Source organism: Ictidomys tridecemlineatus, chromosome 2 (genome assembly GCF_052094955.1).
Source record: "Ictidomys tridecemlineatus isolate mIctTri1 chromosome 2, mIctTri1.hap1, whole genome shotgun sequence".
Classification (NCBI taxonomy): domain Eukaryota; kingdom Metazoa; phylum Chordata; class Mammalia; order Rodentia; family Sciuridae; genus Ictidomys; species Ictidomys tridecemlineatus.
The window spans coordinates 4,848,040-4,865,169 of record NC_135478.1 but is presented as its reverse complement, the minus strand read 5'-3'; the positions used below and the strand labels follow the sequence as shown (position 1 = coordinate 4,865,169).

The 17,130-nt window shown below is 57.6% G+C and overlaps 1 protein-coding gene across 1 annotated transcript; it reads left to right on the top strand.

The window, feature by feature from the left end:
• The first annotated feature begins 196 nt into the window (after nt 1-196).
• On the top strand, nt 197-3,827 carry Clec4g (C-type lectin domain family 4 member G). Its single transcript, XM_005332121.4, has 9 exons — nt 197-318; nt 583-693; nt 989-1,042; nt 1,221-1,283; nt 1,401-1,505; nt 1,762-1,851; nt 2,028-2,176; nt 2,282-2,397; nt 2,690-3,827. Exons 1-9 carry the CDS (start codon nt 264-266, stop codon nt 2,826-2,828), a joined length of 882 nt encoding a protein of 293 aa, XP_005332178.2. The 5' UTR covers nt 197-263; the 3' UTR covers nt 2,829-3,827.
• Nucleotides 3,828-17,130: the final 13,303 nt, after the last annotated feature.

The following is a 17,130-nucleotide window of genomic DNA, read 5'->3' as shown; positions in this document are numbered from 1 at the left end:
GACCAAGCTCTGAAGAGAAGCCACAGCACCAGCCTGGGGGCGTGCTGCAGAGACCAGGCCCGGGAGGCTGGAACTGCCCCCCACCATGTCCCAGCCCAGCAAGGAGCCGGCCCTGCGATTGGTCAGCGAATGTTTCCCTGTTACCAGGAATGGAGGCCAAGGAAATGGGAAGGAGGAAAGCAGGAAGAGAGAGTGGGTGTGGCCAGGGTGGGGCTGGGGGCTAAATTTATATCTCTGCCCCTTCTCTGCACTCCTGCTTCACCATGGACACTGCTGGATACAGCAAGTGGGGCGGCGGGTCCCAGGACCTCCCTGGAGGTATGAGTAATGGACTGCCTAGCTGGTCTCCTGGGGTTCCTAGAGCATGTCTGGGCTGTGATGGGGAATGGAGGAGAGGAGGCAAGAAGACCCGGGCCATGGGTTCAGGAAAGAACCCCACAGCCATAGACCCGGTCAGACCTGGATCCAAATCCTAACTCTGCTGCTCAGGGGCTGTGGCATGGTGGGCAAGTTATTTAACCTCTCTGTGCCACAGCCTAGGGTTTAGTGCTTGGGCCCTAGGAGTCCATCTGTGTCCCCTAGGGCACTGGGGACGCTGGGAGCACTGCAAGCAACGATTTTTCTTCCTGGCCCTGCTTCTCCTGGTGGCCACGATCCTATGGGCTTTCATTCTGAGCCTTCTGTTGTCCAAGGGTGAGTGACCCCTTCTTGAGGACCTAAGTCTGCCCTTTCCATGTGCTCCCACCCCCTCCATGATCCCAGCCCCCGGCCTGGATCTGAACGTGCCACCCCTGCATAGAATGGCTGTCCCTCCTTGGGCTGGGCGCACCCACCCGTGCGTTTGTCTCCCTTCCACACACGTGATCATCATGTGTGTCGTACGCCGGCCTGCTTCCCCTGTGGGTCCCAAGACGGGGTCCTTGCACCCCTGGGGTGAGGGGATGTTCCTGGGTTGCCCTGCTGGGCCTGCAGGAGCTTCTCTCTGCAGCCTCTGTGGAGCGCCGGGCGCTGGTGGGCCAACAGGACCTGCTGGAGACGAACGGTGTGTGCAGAGCGGTGGGCCCTGGGGGCTGAGGGGGGGAATGTCCAGGGTCCTGAGCCCGGGGAGTGGCTGGGTGAGGACACAGGGGACCCAGAGGCTGGTCTCATAGTGGGGGAAGGGTGTCCCCTGAGTCCCTTCAGGTGACGAAGTACACATGCGCGTGGGGACATCATTCCAGCCTCGGAACAGACAGTGGTGCTGGGTGCCTTGAAGGAGGAGGTCGGAGCCTGCAACAGCTGCTGTAAGAAGGGGGCCTGGCTGTTGCTTGTGGGCTTAGAGCAGGTGGATCAGGGCAGGCTGGTGGGGGCAGGCGGGCTGGCCTCAGAAGTCCCACCCACCTGTATCATGTCCTTCCTAGGCTTGGGGACCAAGGCGAAACTGCAGACCACTCTCACTGAGCTTGGGGAGACACAGATAAAAGTGCTGCAGCAGGAGAGCGCCCTGAAAGAACTGCAGGAGCGCGGTGAGGGGCGTGACCCTCAGCCCTGGCCCCAGTGACCTTGACCCCTGACCCTGATCGTGCCCACCTCCATGGCTGGACCAGATCCTAATGGCTGGACTCTGACCTTGAGTACAACTCCTCACCCCAGCCACACTGGACCCTACCCTCTTAGGACAGTCACTGTCAAGGTCGACATCCACCGGGACCTGACCTTTACCTGGCCATGACACGGCTGATTCTAACCTCCACTGTAATCTCAACTCCCTTGACCCTGCAGTGACCCAGGGCTTGGCTGAAGCCGGCAGGGACCGAGAGAACGTCCGCACTGAACTGTTCCGGTTGCTGGAGGGCATCAAGTTCCAGAACGGTGAGCAACGCAGGGGACGGAAAGCAAGCAGAACCTGCCAGGGCCTCGGAGTGCCTCTCTCCACCAGGCCCTGCCCTTGTACTTGGCTTCGGTGGTTCTGCCCGTGGGGGATACCCACCCGGTGCTCGGTGAGCTCCACCTGGGAACAGCCCACCTCTCTGACCCGCCACCTGCAGGTTCCTGTGAGCCGTGCCCCAAGTCCTGGCTGACCTTCCAGGGCTCTTGCTACTTTTTCTCGGAGCCACCCAGCTCGTGGGAGGCGGCGCAGCGCCTCTGTGCAAACCTAAGCGCCCACCTGGTGATCATCGAGGGCCTCGAGGAGCAGGTAGCGAGAGGGAGGAGCTCAGCGGGAGAACCTCGAGTGTGCGGTGTGGCTCGGGTCCTGGGGCGGTTGGTGGACTCCTGGGTTCAGGTCTCCGCTCCTTCCCAGGGCTTCCTGAGTCTGCACACTCGCGGCCTGGGCTACTGGCTGGGCCTGAGGGCTGTGCGTCACTCTGGCGAGGTTCAGAGCTACAAGTGGATCGATGGAGTCCCTCTCAGCTTCAGGTGAGGGACGGACTCCTGGTGAGAATCGGGGAGAGGGACAAATCAGACCCTAGGGGAAGTGCTTTGGACCACCTCTCTGGGACTCCATGGCTTGGACTAAATTCTTAGGAACTGGCTGAGGGTTAAACTTTGGGCTCACAGAGTAATAACCCCAGGTGCATGCTCAAGTTAGACACTCAGGGTGAACAGGTTAGACCCAAGCCATAAACAGGCTAGACGCTGGGAAGGAGGGCTGGACCACAGGTCCGTCCTGAGCCTGGACTTGCAGCAGCGCCCTACTTCACCTTGGCAGCCACTGGAACACGGGAGAGCCCAATGACTCGAGGAGGCAAGAAGACTGTGTCATGATGCTACACTCTGGGCTCTGGAACGACGCACCATGCAACAGTAAAATGGACGGTTGCATCTGTGAGAAGAGGCGCAGCTGCTGACCCGGCTCAGCGCCCAGAGCCACGCCCACCGGCGCAGTTGGGTCCCGGGTGCTCAGAGGCCTCTGCTCCAACCTCACACCCCTCTGCCAGCTTCAAATCTCCCTTCTCCTAGTCCCCGGTCACCTGAGCCCACCTCTCTTCCTAGCCCAGAAAGAGAAGGAAGCTGTTTGATTTTTCCATCTTCCCCATCCCTTGAATAGACTGGCACCCGGTCATCCATCCCAGACTTCACAGCGGGACACAAGGCCCTGAGGCAGGGGGAGGAAGGAGGGACTCCCCTGATGAGATTATCTGGTCCCTTTTGCTCAAAGCACCCAGCTCCTGGGACCATCAGGAAACATCCCAGAGAAACTGGGTTTTTGAGAAGTGATGGGATTTCTGCAGGCGGAGCTAGGAAAGTGGCGGGCGGCAGGTAGGGAGCCTGGAGTAGGAAGCGGAACCCAGCAGGAGGGAGGTTGCCAGTTGGGCAGAAGGAGTTTGGAGGTGTGGGCTGCAAAGGGCCTGGCTGGAACGAGTGGGGACTTCTGATCTGAATTCACCCCGCACTCCCAAAGTTCCCTGCTTTCGTCCTGAGGACTTGGGGGCTCTCTGAGAATTTCCAAAAAAAGCAGATGGATCCATCAGAGGACAGTAACAGGCCAGCTGCTCCCAGTTCCCCGCAGAACTGAGTTCATAACTAAAGGCTGCTTTAGTTCCCGGAATGCCTGGCGGTGGCAGCCTGAGGCAGCAAGAGAGGAACACCACCCCAGATACAGCCTCTACCCACCTGACTTAATCCTCTCCTCTCCCTCCTACTCAGCCCCAACCCCCAGCCCTGCTCCAGGCCACCACAGACCTGTTGTCTATCGCCATCAATGTGACTCGTCTTTTGTAAAACTCCATATACATTGAATTACATACGACATATAGCCCTCTGTTTCTGGATACTTTCTGTCCACAGAGTACTTTTGAGATTCCCCCATGCTATTATGCGAATCGATAATATTCTCTTTTTTTTTATCGCGGAGTCATATTCTGTTGTGCGGCTGGACCACGGTTCACTTATCTGTTTACCCGTTGATGGATGTTTGGGTTGCTTCCAATGTAAGTTACTAGGATTCGGCTTCGGTGAATATTCTTATACAAATTTTTGTATGGCAGGTCAGTGTGTTTACGGTTGCTATAAAAAAAAAAAAAACCACCCAAGACTGGGTAATTTACAAAGAATAGAAGTTTTTTTGACTCATGGTTCTGGAGGCTGGAAAGTCTGAGAGCAAGGTGACAGCATTTAGTGAAGGCCTTCTTGCTGAGGTATTCGTCTCTTTCATTGCTGAAACAAAATACCTGAGGCTTGGTATTTTATAAAGAAAGGAGATTTGTTTAGCTCACAGTTTGGAGGCGAAAGTCCAAACAGCCGAGTATCTGCTCTGGTTAGGGCCCTGTGGCTGCATTACATCATGAGGCTAGCAAGGAGAAATCTCATGGCAGGACAGAAAGCCAGAGAGAGGAGAGGGGCTAGTCTTGTTCTTTTGTGACAAGTCTCTCTCGAGAACCAGTATCTCACCAGGATCTCAGCAGAATTAACTTAATCCTTTCCAAGGAAATGCCCCCAAACACCTAATGACTTCCCACTAGGCCCCACCTCCTACAAGTTCCACTATTTCTTAGGGTCACCTCACTAGGGACCAAGCTTCCAACAGATGAGCCCCTGGGAACATCGTCCAACCCATGGTCTATAGTACAACATGGTGAGACAGAGCCAGTGTGCCCCCTCTGGTCTCTCTTCCTCTTGTGATAAAGTCACTGGTTGGGGCCATCATGGTGGCCCCAACCTTATCACCTCATTGAACCCTAGTCACCTCCCAAAGGGTGATTCTCCAAATTCCATGCACAGGGGAATTTAGGGATTAAGTTTCTGACACATGGACTTTGGAGGGACACATTCTGGCCTCACCATGTGCATGTGTAGGTTTTCACTTCTTTGGGATAAACACCTAGGAGTGATGTTAGATGCACACTTAGCTTCCCAGAGAGGTTACTCTCACCAGCAAGGTCCAGAGGTTCCAGCTGCACAGGGAAGGGGTTTTGGCCCCAGGGAAACTGCAGCAGTTCCAGAGCCCAGATGGAAGGGAGAAAGGGAGGCCAGAAGGGTAGGCAGATAGTGGAGGACGGCAGGAAGCAGCAGTTCTTGATTACACGGGTTTGCACAGTACGGAGAGCAGGGTCCCGGGGGGACTCTGATATTTGGAATTACACCCTAGGGAAGATAGCAGGAGTCTCCGGATAGAGATGAAGAGAAGGATCGGTGCCTGATCCCCAAGAAGGGGCTTCTGGATGGACAGTAGATGGACGGGAAAGGACAGGAGCCCTCGCTGAACAAGGAGGAGGCTGCCAGCGAGCAGTGAGGATCAGGGCGCAGGTCTCTCGGACCCAAGGGGCAGCTTCATTTGAGAAAGGATTTTAAAAGCCACAAAATTCTTTAGCTGTCAGGGTGGTGGGGGGGACACGAGGCATGAGACAGAAGTCACCCAGGACCTAGGTCATTCTGACCTGCAGCAGGTTTCTAACACCTTGAGGATCACCCCCTCCCTCTTGGCAGTTCTTACCTGGAATGTATAAGGTGAGTGACCAAGAGCCAATCAGCGCCCAGCACTTACCCTTGTTGACCAATGGGCGCGGTCGAGCCCTGGGGGGCGTGCCTGCGGGCGAGCGTCGACTGTGAAATCCCAGAGCCCTCGGACACGCTCTGGGGAGAGCTGTCTTCTGCCCAGGTGGCCACTCTCGTTGTGGCTTAAGGTTCCCACACGTGGTGTCCTCGACTTCCCTTTGGGGCTGACACATTCGTGCCATCCCCTTCTCGCCTGCGGAGGCCTCTGCGGCACGGATTCCACGCCAGGCCCTGGACTTCCAGGTCAGGGTCGCTCGGCCAGGAAACCTCGGGCTGGGGGGCCACAGGCTTCCAAGGAGCAGCGGAGGCCTGATGGGGCCCCTCGCAGGGAGTCCTAGAGGAGGCCACCCTGCGCTAGGGTGGGAGAGGCGGGAGGAACGGTTGCCTGGGAGCAGAGGTAGAGGTCCCCTTAGCAGGGCTCTGGAGGAACTTTCTGGGGCGATGTTCTGTTTGCTGATGATTTGGGAGCATATCGGTGAACGCACTCATCAAAACCTGCAGAAAGCGTGCTTGGGATTCATGCATTTCATTCTAGGCAACTTTTAAATTTATGTTTTTATCTGGCAAATAAACGATAGAAAAAGTAATAGTCATCCCCTGGAATTTGTGGGGAATTGGTCCCAGAACCTTTCCCCCCAACACAGTACCAGAGCCCGTGGATGCCCAAGCCCCTCACACACAGAGGCATAGCCTTTGTAGAGGGCCTCTGCACCTCTGGCTAAATCATCTCGAGTTGGCCTAGAGTGCTACGTAAATGCAAAGTTGTTATACTGAGTTGCTTAGGGAAAAATGAGAAGAAAAACTGCATGCATGTTCAGCGCAGATTGTTTTTCTAGTATTTTCCACCTGAGTTGGTTGAATCCACAGATGCGAAGGGCTGACTGTATTTGCGTGGCATATGATGTGATTTTTGATCCATGCACATAGTGAACTGGCTAAAATAAGCTATTAACATATGCATCACCTCACATATATGGTTGATTTTTTTCTTTCTGTACTGGAGATTGGACTCAGGACCTTGTACATGCTAGGCAAATGCTCTACCACTGAGCCGCATCCCCAGCCTTTTTATTTTTGTTTTGAGACAGGATCTCACTAAGATGCTGAGTCTGGCCCTTGACTTCAGATCCTCCTACCTCAGACTCCCAAGTAGCTAGGATGACAGGCATGGGCCCCTGCCTCAGTTATGTGTCATTTTTTTTTTCATGGTGAAAACACCTAAAATCTACTCTCAGCAATTTTCTTTCTTTTCTAATTTTAATTTGTTATATATGACAGCAGAATGCATTACAATTCACATTACACATATACAGCACATTTTTTTTATTTCTCTGGTTGTACATAAAGTAGAGATGCACCATTTGTGCACTTAGGGTAATGATATCCATCTCATTCCGCTGTCTTTCCTACCCCATTCCCCTCCCTTCCGGTCCCTCCCCTTTGCCCTATCTAGAGTTTGTCTAGTCCTCCCATGCAGCACCCCCCACCACATTATGAATCAGCATCCTTAAATCAGAGAAAACATTTGGCATTTGGTTTTTTGGGATTGGCTTAACTTCACTTAGCATTATATTCTCCAACTTAATCCATTTATCTGCAAATGCCATGATTTCTCTCTCTCTCTCTCTCTCTCTCTCTCTCTCTCTCTCTCTCTCTCTCGATGGCCACGATACCTTTATTTTATTCGTTTATTTTTATGTGGTGCTGGGGATTGAACCCAGTGCCTCACGTGTGCTAGGCAAGCACTCTACTAAGCCACAACCCCAGCCCCGATTTTATTCTCTTTAATGCTGAAGAATATCCCATCGTGTATGTATACCACATTGTCTTTATCCATTCAGCTACTGAAGGGCATCTAGGTAGGTTCCACAGTTTAGCTATTGTGAGTTGAGCTGCTGTAAACATTGATGTGGCCGTGTCCCTGGAGTATGCTGATTTAAGTCCTCTGGGTATAGACCGAGGAGTAAGAGAGCTGGGTCCAATGGTGGTTCTAATGGTGGTGCTGGGGCTGTTCCTTGGAGACTCCAGGGATGAGTGGTTCATTCCAAAATTCAACTTTCCTGAATGCTTGAAAGTCATCCTAATGAAATATGGGGTCTGGGTGGTGAGGGTTGCCCTCCTGGGGTTTGCTGTCTGGCCAGGAAAGGAGGGAGTGATGAGGTTGAATGGAAGTGATGTGCCCGGGTGGTGGATTAGAGATGGAAAATTCTAGAGAAGGAAAACTCCTTTCGCTGCATTTCTGGCCTTGGGGGAGGGGGTAGAGGATGCGAAAGGGAAGCAGGGTGTGCCTTGGAAAGCTTGTGCTGGGAAGCAGAGTGTGGGGGCAGGGAGGGCAGTGGGTGGCCCCACTGTTGGGCGGCTGCACTGCATGACCACCCCCTCTGGGGCTAAATCAGCAAGTCGCGGGGAGCTTGGATCCCAATCGGGGTTCCCTGGTTGCTCTGGCCCCACCATAACCCCGGTTGCCACCTTCCAAGGAAGCAGCCTGGAGATGACCTCCCTGGTCTCCCACCTCTCCCCTCCGAAGCCCAGGAAACCCCCTCAGCTCCCGAGGGCTTCTTCCCAGGAAGGCGGAGGCAATAGGGGAAGAGCCCGGGGGCTTCCAAAGCAGCAGCAGGCCACACTCTCTTCCAGCCCCTGGCAGCCTGTCCACGTGGGGCTCAATCCCCACCCCCTGGGAAGGCCAGGACTCTTGCCTGGACACAGGTGGCTCAAATGGATGGATCTGGCAGGTGCGGAAAGAAAGCCCAGAGCTTGAAACCAGCGCGGGCCACGACCTTGCTGTGTGGACTCGGGCTCGTGGCTTTGCTTCTCTGAGCCTCAATTTTTGCATCTCCAGGGGGAAGGTAAAGCCAGTATCTACCTAGTGTGTCATGGTCAGCTAAATGAGCCCCTGATCAATGGATACGTGGATCAAGATGTCCACACCCTAATGCCCAGAATCCATGAATATGTGATTTCACATGGCAAAAGAAACTGTGCAGAAGGGATTAAGAGAAGGACCCTGAGGGCGGGAGACTGTTTTAGTCAGCTTCTTTGCTGCTGTGATCAAAAGACCTGACAAGAGCAATTTTAGAGGAGGAAACGTTCATTTGGGGCTCATCAGAAGTCTCAGTCCATAGACGGCCAACTGCACTGCTCTGTGCCTAGGTGACGCAGAACACCATGGAGGAAGGGTGAGGAGGAAGACAGCGGCTCAGGACGTGACCATCAGGAAGCAGAGAGAGAGATCCTCACTGGGCACAAAATTTATGCCCCAAACGCATGTCCCCAGTGACCCCCCTCCTCCAGCCACAGCCTGCCTACAGTCGCCACCCTGCTCATCCCTGTCGGTGGATCAATGCATCATCAGGTGAGGCTCCCATAGCGCAGTCATTTCACCACAGAATTTTCTGGTATTGTCTCACACATGAGCTTTGGGGTGACACCTCGTGCCTAAATCATAACAGAGGTGGTCCTGGGTTATCCCAGGGGCCCCGTGTCACCGCAGGGCTCTCCTGAGAGGCAGGCAGAGGGCCAGAGTCAAAGCAAGACCGGAAGATGCTGCGCGTCTGGCTCTGGAGCTGGAGGAAGGGGAGGCAGGCACCGCTAGGAGCTGGCGAGGGTGGGACACGGATTCTCCCCAGCCCCTCCAGAGGGGACCGGCCCTGCCCTCATCTGGACTGTAGCCCGGGGAGAGCCATCTTGGGCTCCCAACCTCTAGACCTGCCAGATCCCACCTCAGTGTGTAGGCCACTGGACGTGTGGTGGCTTCCTCCAGTGCCATGGGAATTTCCCGCAGGTGTGATGCCCATGTGTTAACTATGTGCCAGGCCCTGAGCCTGGGGCTGGGGACACAGCGGTGACCAGAGAGACCACCCTGCCCTCCTGGAGCTCCTGTCTTGGTGGGGGATGATAAAGAAGCAAACCAGACACCTGAAGGGACACCGAAACCTCACAGCGGTGAGGTCAGGGCCAAGGGGCATGTCAGCCAGGGTCATGTCCTGCAGAGGGCAGAGCCCTGGAGGGAGAGGACCATCTACCCATCAGCAGTGGGGAGGAACGATGGTGTTGGTCTCCCGGCTGGTGCAGGTTGAGGGAGCAAACGGGGTGAGTGGGCCAAGGAGGATGCCCACCCTGTGGGTCCTCGTGTCCTGCAGGGATTTCGGGGGGTTGGCTAAGAGCCTCTGGGTAAAGGGCTGGTCGATCCTGGGAGATGGGTTTCCAGAAATGCTGCAAAAACATGTTGTCGGTTTCTGAGGCTCCCGGAACCCAGAACCGTGCTGAGGGCTTCGGGCACACACGGCTGCGAGAGAATTGCCCTGCTCCCACCCCACAGACGAGGAAACTGGGTCCCAGAAAAGAAGCAATCACCCTGCAGCCGGGAGAAGGTACAGGGGCGGAGCTGGGACCGCACCACTGCACTTATCCACAGCCGGGTCCCCAGTGAGAGGCAGTGGCCAGGTGTGGGTCCAGCAGAAGACAGCGACCCCACTGCCTGCCAGACCCAGGGGGAGCAGGAGCAGGAGTGGAGAAGGAAACCACACAGACCTCCTCCAAAGGCCCTAACAAGTTGGAGCCCTGGGTCCCTGAGGGAAGGGTCTGGGGTCCTGGCTTCCTGGGTGCCTAAGGGACTGAGCCTGGGACCCTGAGGATCAGATTAGGGTCCCAGCTTCCTGACTCCATAAGGAGCTGGGGGCCTGGGGCCCTGGGGGTAGGGTGGGGTCCAGGCCTCCCGGACCCCTAAGGAGTCGGGGATCTCTGGATCTCTGAGGGTGAGGTCAAGGGTTCTGGCTCGGGTCCCGGGCTGGTCTGTGAGGACTGGGAGCAGAGGCCTGGTTTCCTGGTCTCCAGGGAGTGGAGGGCCTCAGAGTAGAGCTTGGAGTCCAGGATTTCTGGGTCTCTGAAGGTTGAGAGTCCCCAACTCTCAGGGAACTCGGGAATTCTCAGAGAGAAATCCCCTAACCTCCCAGTCTAGCCCAGGGCCCCCTCAGAAGTCCCAGCTGGGCCTGCCCAGCCTCCTCCTCCGTGGGGTGTCTAGGAGCTGAGGGAGGCAGGAAGCAGGGGATGTGGGCCCAGGACTCCCTCCTGAGCTCTGGGGAGCCTTGCAGAGGGGAGGGTGTGGACAATCCACCTGTGTCCCCTCCTGGGACTCCCTCCCACAAATACCAGCCTTTCCAGCCTCTCCAGACCCTGCCCCCAACATCACACAAACAAACAGGCTCTGGCTCCAGACCTGGGCCTCCAGGAAGGCCACAGAGCTCATCCCACTGCCCGTCCCTCTTCCTGTTGATCTGTTCAGGGGTCAGGGTAGGGAAGCACTTGATGGGGGGGGGGGTGTGACTGGGTCTTGGGGCCACCGCCCTGGCCCTTCTGGGAAGAGTACACAGCTCAGGGCTGGAGAAGGGGATTTAGAGGACCATGGGGGCTCAGCCTCCATGATCAAGGCAGCTTTTGTGCAAACTGGCCCTCCAGGTGGGGACAATGGCCTATGCAATGACCCGGAGGTACCAAGAGCTCTGGGAAGTTCAGGCACTTGGAGAGTCCTGGAGGGAGTGGGGTAGGTGTAGCTGGAGAGGCCCGCGTGCAACCTTGAACACCAGGCTGCAGGGAGCTGGGGCTTTAGGACCAGAGTAGAAGGGAGCCAGAAGGTGACCCACAGGAGGGAGACGTGGTCGGACGGCTGTGGTGCAGGGAATGGGCTGAGGGGCCTCAGGGAGACCATGGAGGGTCCTGCTGCCATTGTCTGGGACAAAGGAAGATGGCTGGTGTTGGGGGCATTCAAGAGAAGAGATGGGCCGTCAAACGATGGTGCATGTGGAGGTAGGAGCAGGGAGAAGCAGGGAGGAGGCAGGTGACTTGCAGCCTCTGGCGGGTGGCCAGCGGTGGTGAGGGGCAGTGCTGTGCTGGCCTGGGGCTCACTCTACTCCAGCCACACTGACCTCCTTGGTGGTCCTCCAGCACCAGGCACCAGGGCCCAGGGTCTTCGCGGTGGCTGTTCCTCTGCAGGAACCCCTCCCCCTCCTCCACAGGCTGGTTCCTGCATACAGCTCAGGGGTCCCTGCTCAGATGTGGCCCACACAGAGGGCTTTGCTGACCAGCCTGCTGAGCCAGCTCCTATGTCACCATCAGACATGGGTCTGCAGCCCTGATGGAATGACAGGTCCACGTGCTGCTCTGCCCATGGGGGGGCGCCAGGCTGCAGCAGGAAACCCACTGGGTGAATAGGGGGAGGGGGAGGGTAGGAAAAGATGAACAAAGAGGCTCAGGAGAGAGGCCTGGGCTGAAGACAGTGATGTGGGGGATCAGCAGGTGGAGGGTGATGCTGAGGGTGGAGAAGAGGAGGAGCGAGCGTCCCCGGGAAACCGAGGCCTGCAGGCTGGAGGAGAGCAAGGGGAGGGGGCGTGGCTTCCTCCATGAGCAGCTCAGAAGACCAGCAGAGGGCGCTCGCCTGCGTCTCCACCACCTCCTGCCGTGCACATCTGGGTTGTGTGTCTCTGTATGTCCCTACTTTTCGTTTATGTGTTTCTGTGCATATATCTGTGTGTGTGTGTGTGTGTGTGTGTGTGTTTATGTGCATGGTCCTGTTGTGTGGTGTGCTACCTATAGTTTGATTGCGTGGGTCTACATCTCTGGGCTCATGCTGTGTGTTGTGTGTGTGCCTGTGTGTCAGCGGTTGTACGGTGTTGTATCTCATGTGGTTGTGTGTCTGTAGTTTGGCTGTATTTTGTATATATGTCGCATGTGTCCATGGGTGGCTTCCGTGTGTTCTTTGTGATGTGTGTGTGGTTTGGCTGTGTTGTGTCTGTGTTTCTGTTTGTCTCTGTGCGTCTGTGCACACCCTGTGTATGTCTACTGTATCTGTGTTTGTGCTGTGTGGTCTCTTTGTGTGTGTTGTGTAGATGTCTGTGGGTTATATCTCTGTGTGGGGTCTTATTGTGTTCCGTTGGATTGTGTTGTGTTTGTGTGTCTGTACCTTGTGTACAAGTGTGTTGTGTCCGCTTGTCCTTTTACTGTGTGGTGCCTGTGTGCTGGGTGCCTGTGACTCGTTGGTGTGTGCCTGTGTGTTGGGGGGCCCACACCCCGCATTCCTTGCACTGCCGAATCCTGGGAGACCTCACTGGGCTCACCCTACTTCAGAATTCCCAGTTTCCCGCTGTGTCCCTCAAGAGGCTAAGTCCCTGGCCCACAGGGTAGCTGACCAGCACTCGGGTGTTGGTGCCTCCCCTGGAGAACAGCCTGTGGGGCGGGGTGCGGAGGCTGCAGAGCCAGGCATCCAGGGCTGGGGGGCCGTGGGCCTCCGGCTTTGCATGGACCTCCCCAGGGGAGACATGACGGCTGGGACTCCCTGGGGGGACCCACAGTGGCAGAAGCATTTGACACTAAAGGCACAGAAGCTCTGCTCCTCCCTGAAGATCCACTCAAGCCACCTCCTAAGCCAGGCTCCAGCAGCGAGGGTCGGAGCCAGCTGCCGCCAGGCCCACCCGCCTTCACCACCTGAAAGCGGCCCGCACATGTGTGGTGTCAAACTTCTTCTTCATGCCACCATGGGCCTGGGGACGGGATGCCCAGTGGGATGAGTCAGCCTCCCGAGGACACAACAAGATCCACTCCCAGGAGGCCCTAGGAGCCACAGAGAGGGAGTAGGAGGGTGGGTGGCAGGGGCTGGGAGGGCTGGGAGCTTCAGCTCGGAGGGTGAGAGCTCTGGGGACGGCCGCACAGTGTGACTGTGCTTAACGCCCTGCACTCTGCGCTCAGTCAGGGTGTTGTGCGTATTTGAGCACAGTTAAAGCAGAACCAGAACAACGTGTCACTGCTTTCTCTGCGTCTAGGAATCGCGATTCTAAACAGAGGTGATCAGTGGTGGCACAGAGCAGGCAGGGGCCAGGGTGGTCCCCAGCGATGGTCCCCAAGATCAAAAGTGTGGAAAATGAGCAGCGCGGCTGGAAGGACCTCTTCCAGGGAGCCTCCCTGGATTTGGCATGCCCACTGCCCTCCCTTGCCCCCAGGTCTCCCGCTCCCCTGCACTTGGAAACCCCAGGAGTGGTCCAACAGTTCGGGGGGCCTGGGGCTGTCCTGGGACAGGGCTGGGTCAGGGCTGCAGGCTGCGCCCACCCAGGTGCACAGTCCAGACCGGACCCCTGTGTGGCAGACGTGGCTGGGCCCCACGCAGAGCCCCGAGGAGGGTTGGGAAAGGGAACCCGCTGGGGTCAAGCAGGAGTGGAGGTTCTGGGCAGGGCTGGGCCTGGCTGGATCCCAGTGGAGACTGGCCCCCAGGCTGGCTCCTGCTGCGGCCAGAGCCTGGACGCAGGGCGAGCAAGGCCCCACCCCAGGCTGTGACCGCCACCCTGAAAGGAGAAGCTACGCCCTCAGACCCGGGGCCCACATCCGCCCCGTTTCCTGTTTTCCCCCAAAGTGTGCGGGAGATGTGGGTCGATGCCCCCGAGAGGAAGGGGCAGGACCGTCGCGTGCCCGGTCCCCTGGGCCCCAGAGCATCCTCTTGCCTGAGTGGAGTCTGGACGAGGACCCAGCATGGAGCCTGGGAGGCGCCGGGGGGAGAGTGGGCTCCCGTGGACAGGAGTGGGGACACCACATCCCGTCCCCCACCCCTGCCTGACAGGACTCGCTCCCAAGCTGCCCCTCCAAGGTCCTCCCGCCTGCTCCTCCCTGGCCACCCAGCCCCTGTCATGCGAGGGTCCCTGCTGTCCTGAAGGGCACCATCCAGAGGACAGCCCAGCCAGGTGCCTCTCTGCCAGTGGGGAGGCTGATGTCCAGCTCCAGGGGACAGCCCAGCCTGGACAGGCCTGGTGGGGGGTGGGGAGGTGGGCACCTTCCCATCCAAGAGACATGGGGGTGGGGTGGGGAAAGGCCATTCCTCCATCAAGGATCAGAGGACGTTTTACAGACGAAGAGCACGTTCGATGAAGGGCCAAGGGGTCCGTGTCAATAGGAGGCTGGGTGGTATAGTGGTTAGGGCTGCCCACACTGCCTGAGTTCAAATCCCAGCTCTGTCATCTATGAACTGTGTGACCCTGGGCACGTTACTTAACCTCTCTGTGCTCCACGTCCTTTAACCATAGGCAGCATGGATAATCAAAGTACCAACCTCCCAGGTGGTTGTGAAAACCAAATGTGTGAGGCACCAAGGTGCCAGGCCTGTGGTTCTGATCTCGACTCCACCACTTCCTCCCCCAGAGCTGGAGGGCGAGGGCTGGCATGGCCTTCACTCGGTTCTCTTACCTAAGAATTGGAGATAATAATAGCCCGGACTTTCCCCGGTTGCGGGGAGCCCCAGAGAGGACCATGTGTGCACTGCGGTTGTCCAGGTGGCAAGCCCACAAGGTCTGTGACAGTAGAAGCCACCAGTGGCTCCAGCCTCTCTCCACCGCTCTGGGCCACGCCGACCGCACGGATTGGCACCCGCGCACCAAGGGGACAGGGACGCGCTACAGGCCTGAGTGAGGCCGTGGCTGTGAGGAGGCTGAACACAGGTATGTGATTGTGTGTGCACGTGCGCGTGTCTTGGAAGACACACCTCGAGCTGAGCCTCCAGGGGTGACAGGAGGAGGTTGTAGCCCGGGAAGAGAGGTGGGTGGTGTGGACAGAACAGGAGGCCTGGGCCGCCAGGTTTGGGGACGTGAAACCCAGCCAGCAGGCTGGACCGAGCAGAGGAGAGCTTGATGCCCTGGGGCTGATCTGGGAGGTGCTGGGGAGCCATGGAAGGTTGTAGGCAGGGACGAGACCTCTCAGATTGAAAATATGGCCAGGTGTCAGGATCCTGCCACTTGCCAGAAGACACCCTTCCAAGAAGCCTGTGTCTCCAGATGGTTGATCAAGTGTCCAAGGTTTCCGTCCCAGTCCTGTCACTATGGGAGGCAGACACCCTCTTGGTGTCTCCGAGGGCCCGTGAGAGGGGCCCTGTGGAGTGGGGAGGTGCCCACGGATTACGAGGCTCTTTCATAGGAGTGGAGGCAGCTCTGTGGCTCTTCCCAGTGCACAGATGGGTAAACTGAGTCACCCGTCCAGGGAGAAGCCAGAGCTCGGGTCAGGCACGTCCTGCTACCCAGGATGGGGACACTTGGCCTCCTCCCGTGACGGTGAGGAGCTGCTTGAGCTGCAGCTAATGGGAGCCTGGCCAGCCCTCATGGCCACCTGCCTAAGACTCAGAGAGGGCAGGCAACTTGGCACCAGGAGGGGGACAGCTGTGATCCCAGGCTCACTCTCCCACATGTGGAGCCCTAGAGTCAGAGGACCAGGAGCCGCTGGAGGACAGAGTGCCTGCACTTCTCAGCAGGAGGAAGTACAGAGTAGCTGCTTGATAAACATTTAGGCTCTGAAGACCCCCTGCTGGCAGCACCACACTGACACCCTCACGGGCACTATCTCTTTGATCCTGGCACAGCCCCATTTTACAAAGGACAAAACTGAGGCTCAGAGAGGTTGAACCTTCCGTCGAGGCTGCACAGTATCCTGGTCAGAGCTGGTGGTATCTGGGTGCTTCTGTTGGGCTGGCCTGGGTCAGAGAATCCCCCACACTCTCATATCGCCATTTTACGGACAAGAAAAGAAACGCTGAAGTCCAGTCGTGCGCCAAGACCTCGCTGGCACACGTTTACGGGGCCTCACGGGTGATGGGCCAGGGTAGCGTGGTCTCAGGTGGCTGAGGACACACCAGCTTATCTCCCAGTTGACCGAGGTTCGTGATCAAAACCATCAGCAAATGGACACTGGGTCCCCCCAGGTCCCAGATTCTATCCTGTGCCGATGACCAGAGCTCAGTGCTGCATTAAAACCCAGGTCCCAGGCGGAGCTGTGACGTGCCCTCGGGGGACTGCCTTGGCGGGCAGTGAGCGCCCCGTCACCAGGAAGATCCCAGCAGGACTGCCATGGCGGGACACGAATACGCAGGTGGGAGGACTCTCGGGGTCACCTGGCAAGAGCAGGTCCCTGTCCTACGTCCGCCAGGGGAGGAGGGGATCCCCCGGCAGCAGGGCACATTTCTAAGAAAGGCCCCGCGGGTGGGAGGTGAGCCAGGCGGGAGGAGGAAGCCAGGCCCCTCCCTGCACTGACTCAACGCCTCTCCACAAAACCCGCTCAGCCAGAGCTGGTGCCCCGAGCGGAGGCCGAGGGGAGCGGGACCGGGTCAAGTGGAATTTGGCATGATGAGCCCTCAAAGCCAGAGTGAAGAGGGGCAGGGCCAAAGTGGGTGATCAGGGAGAGCTTGGGGAGCCAGGTGCAGGGGAGGACTGGGACCCAGGGAAGGGGGTCAGGGCTGGTGACAGGCATTTGGATACATCTTGAGGGGCCAAGTGTAGGGATAGCCTCTGGAAAGGACTTGGACCCACATCAGCCTCACCGCCCGCTGGAGTGTGAGCAGGCACCAAGCTGGACAGGCAGAGCCGAAGGGGCAGACTCAGAGAGGCAGAGACGGACAGACAGAGCTCAGGAGGGCTGACAAACACCCTGGACAGTGTGGACAGGGGCACTGGACCATAGCAGCATGTGGAGACAGTGGGCAGGAGAAGCTGGGGGTCCACTGAGACCCTCTGCTGCAGTGTGGCTTCTGGACATGTTCTCAGAATACTGGGGCTCTGGGCTCTGGGGAGATGAGCAGAGCTGGGCCCAGCCTCCTCCTGGGCCCCTCATTGCTCCCTAAACCCCCCACCCCGGGCAGGG

Bases quoted from the DNA above. Each gene is read 5' to 3' on its own strand.
- Clec4g (XM_005332121.4), top strand. From the start codon at position 264: ATGGACACTGCTGGATACAGCAAGTGGGGCGGCGGGTCCCAGGACCTC. The intron at 1,506-1,761 runs GTGAGGGGCGTG...TTGACCCTGCAG, and splicing joins GAAAGAACTGCAGGAGCGCG to TGACCCAGGGCTTGGCTGAA. The intron at 2,177-2,281 runs GTAGCGAGAGGG...GCTCCTTCCCAG, and splicing joins TCGAGGGCCTCGAGGAGCAG to GGCTTCCTGAGTCTGCACAC.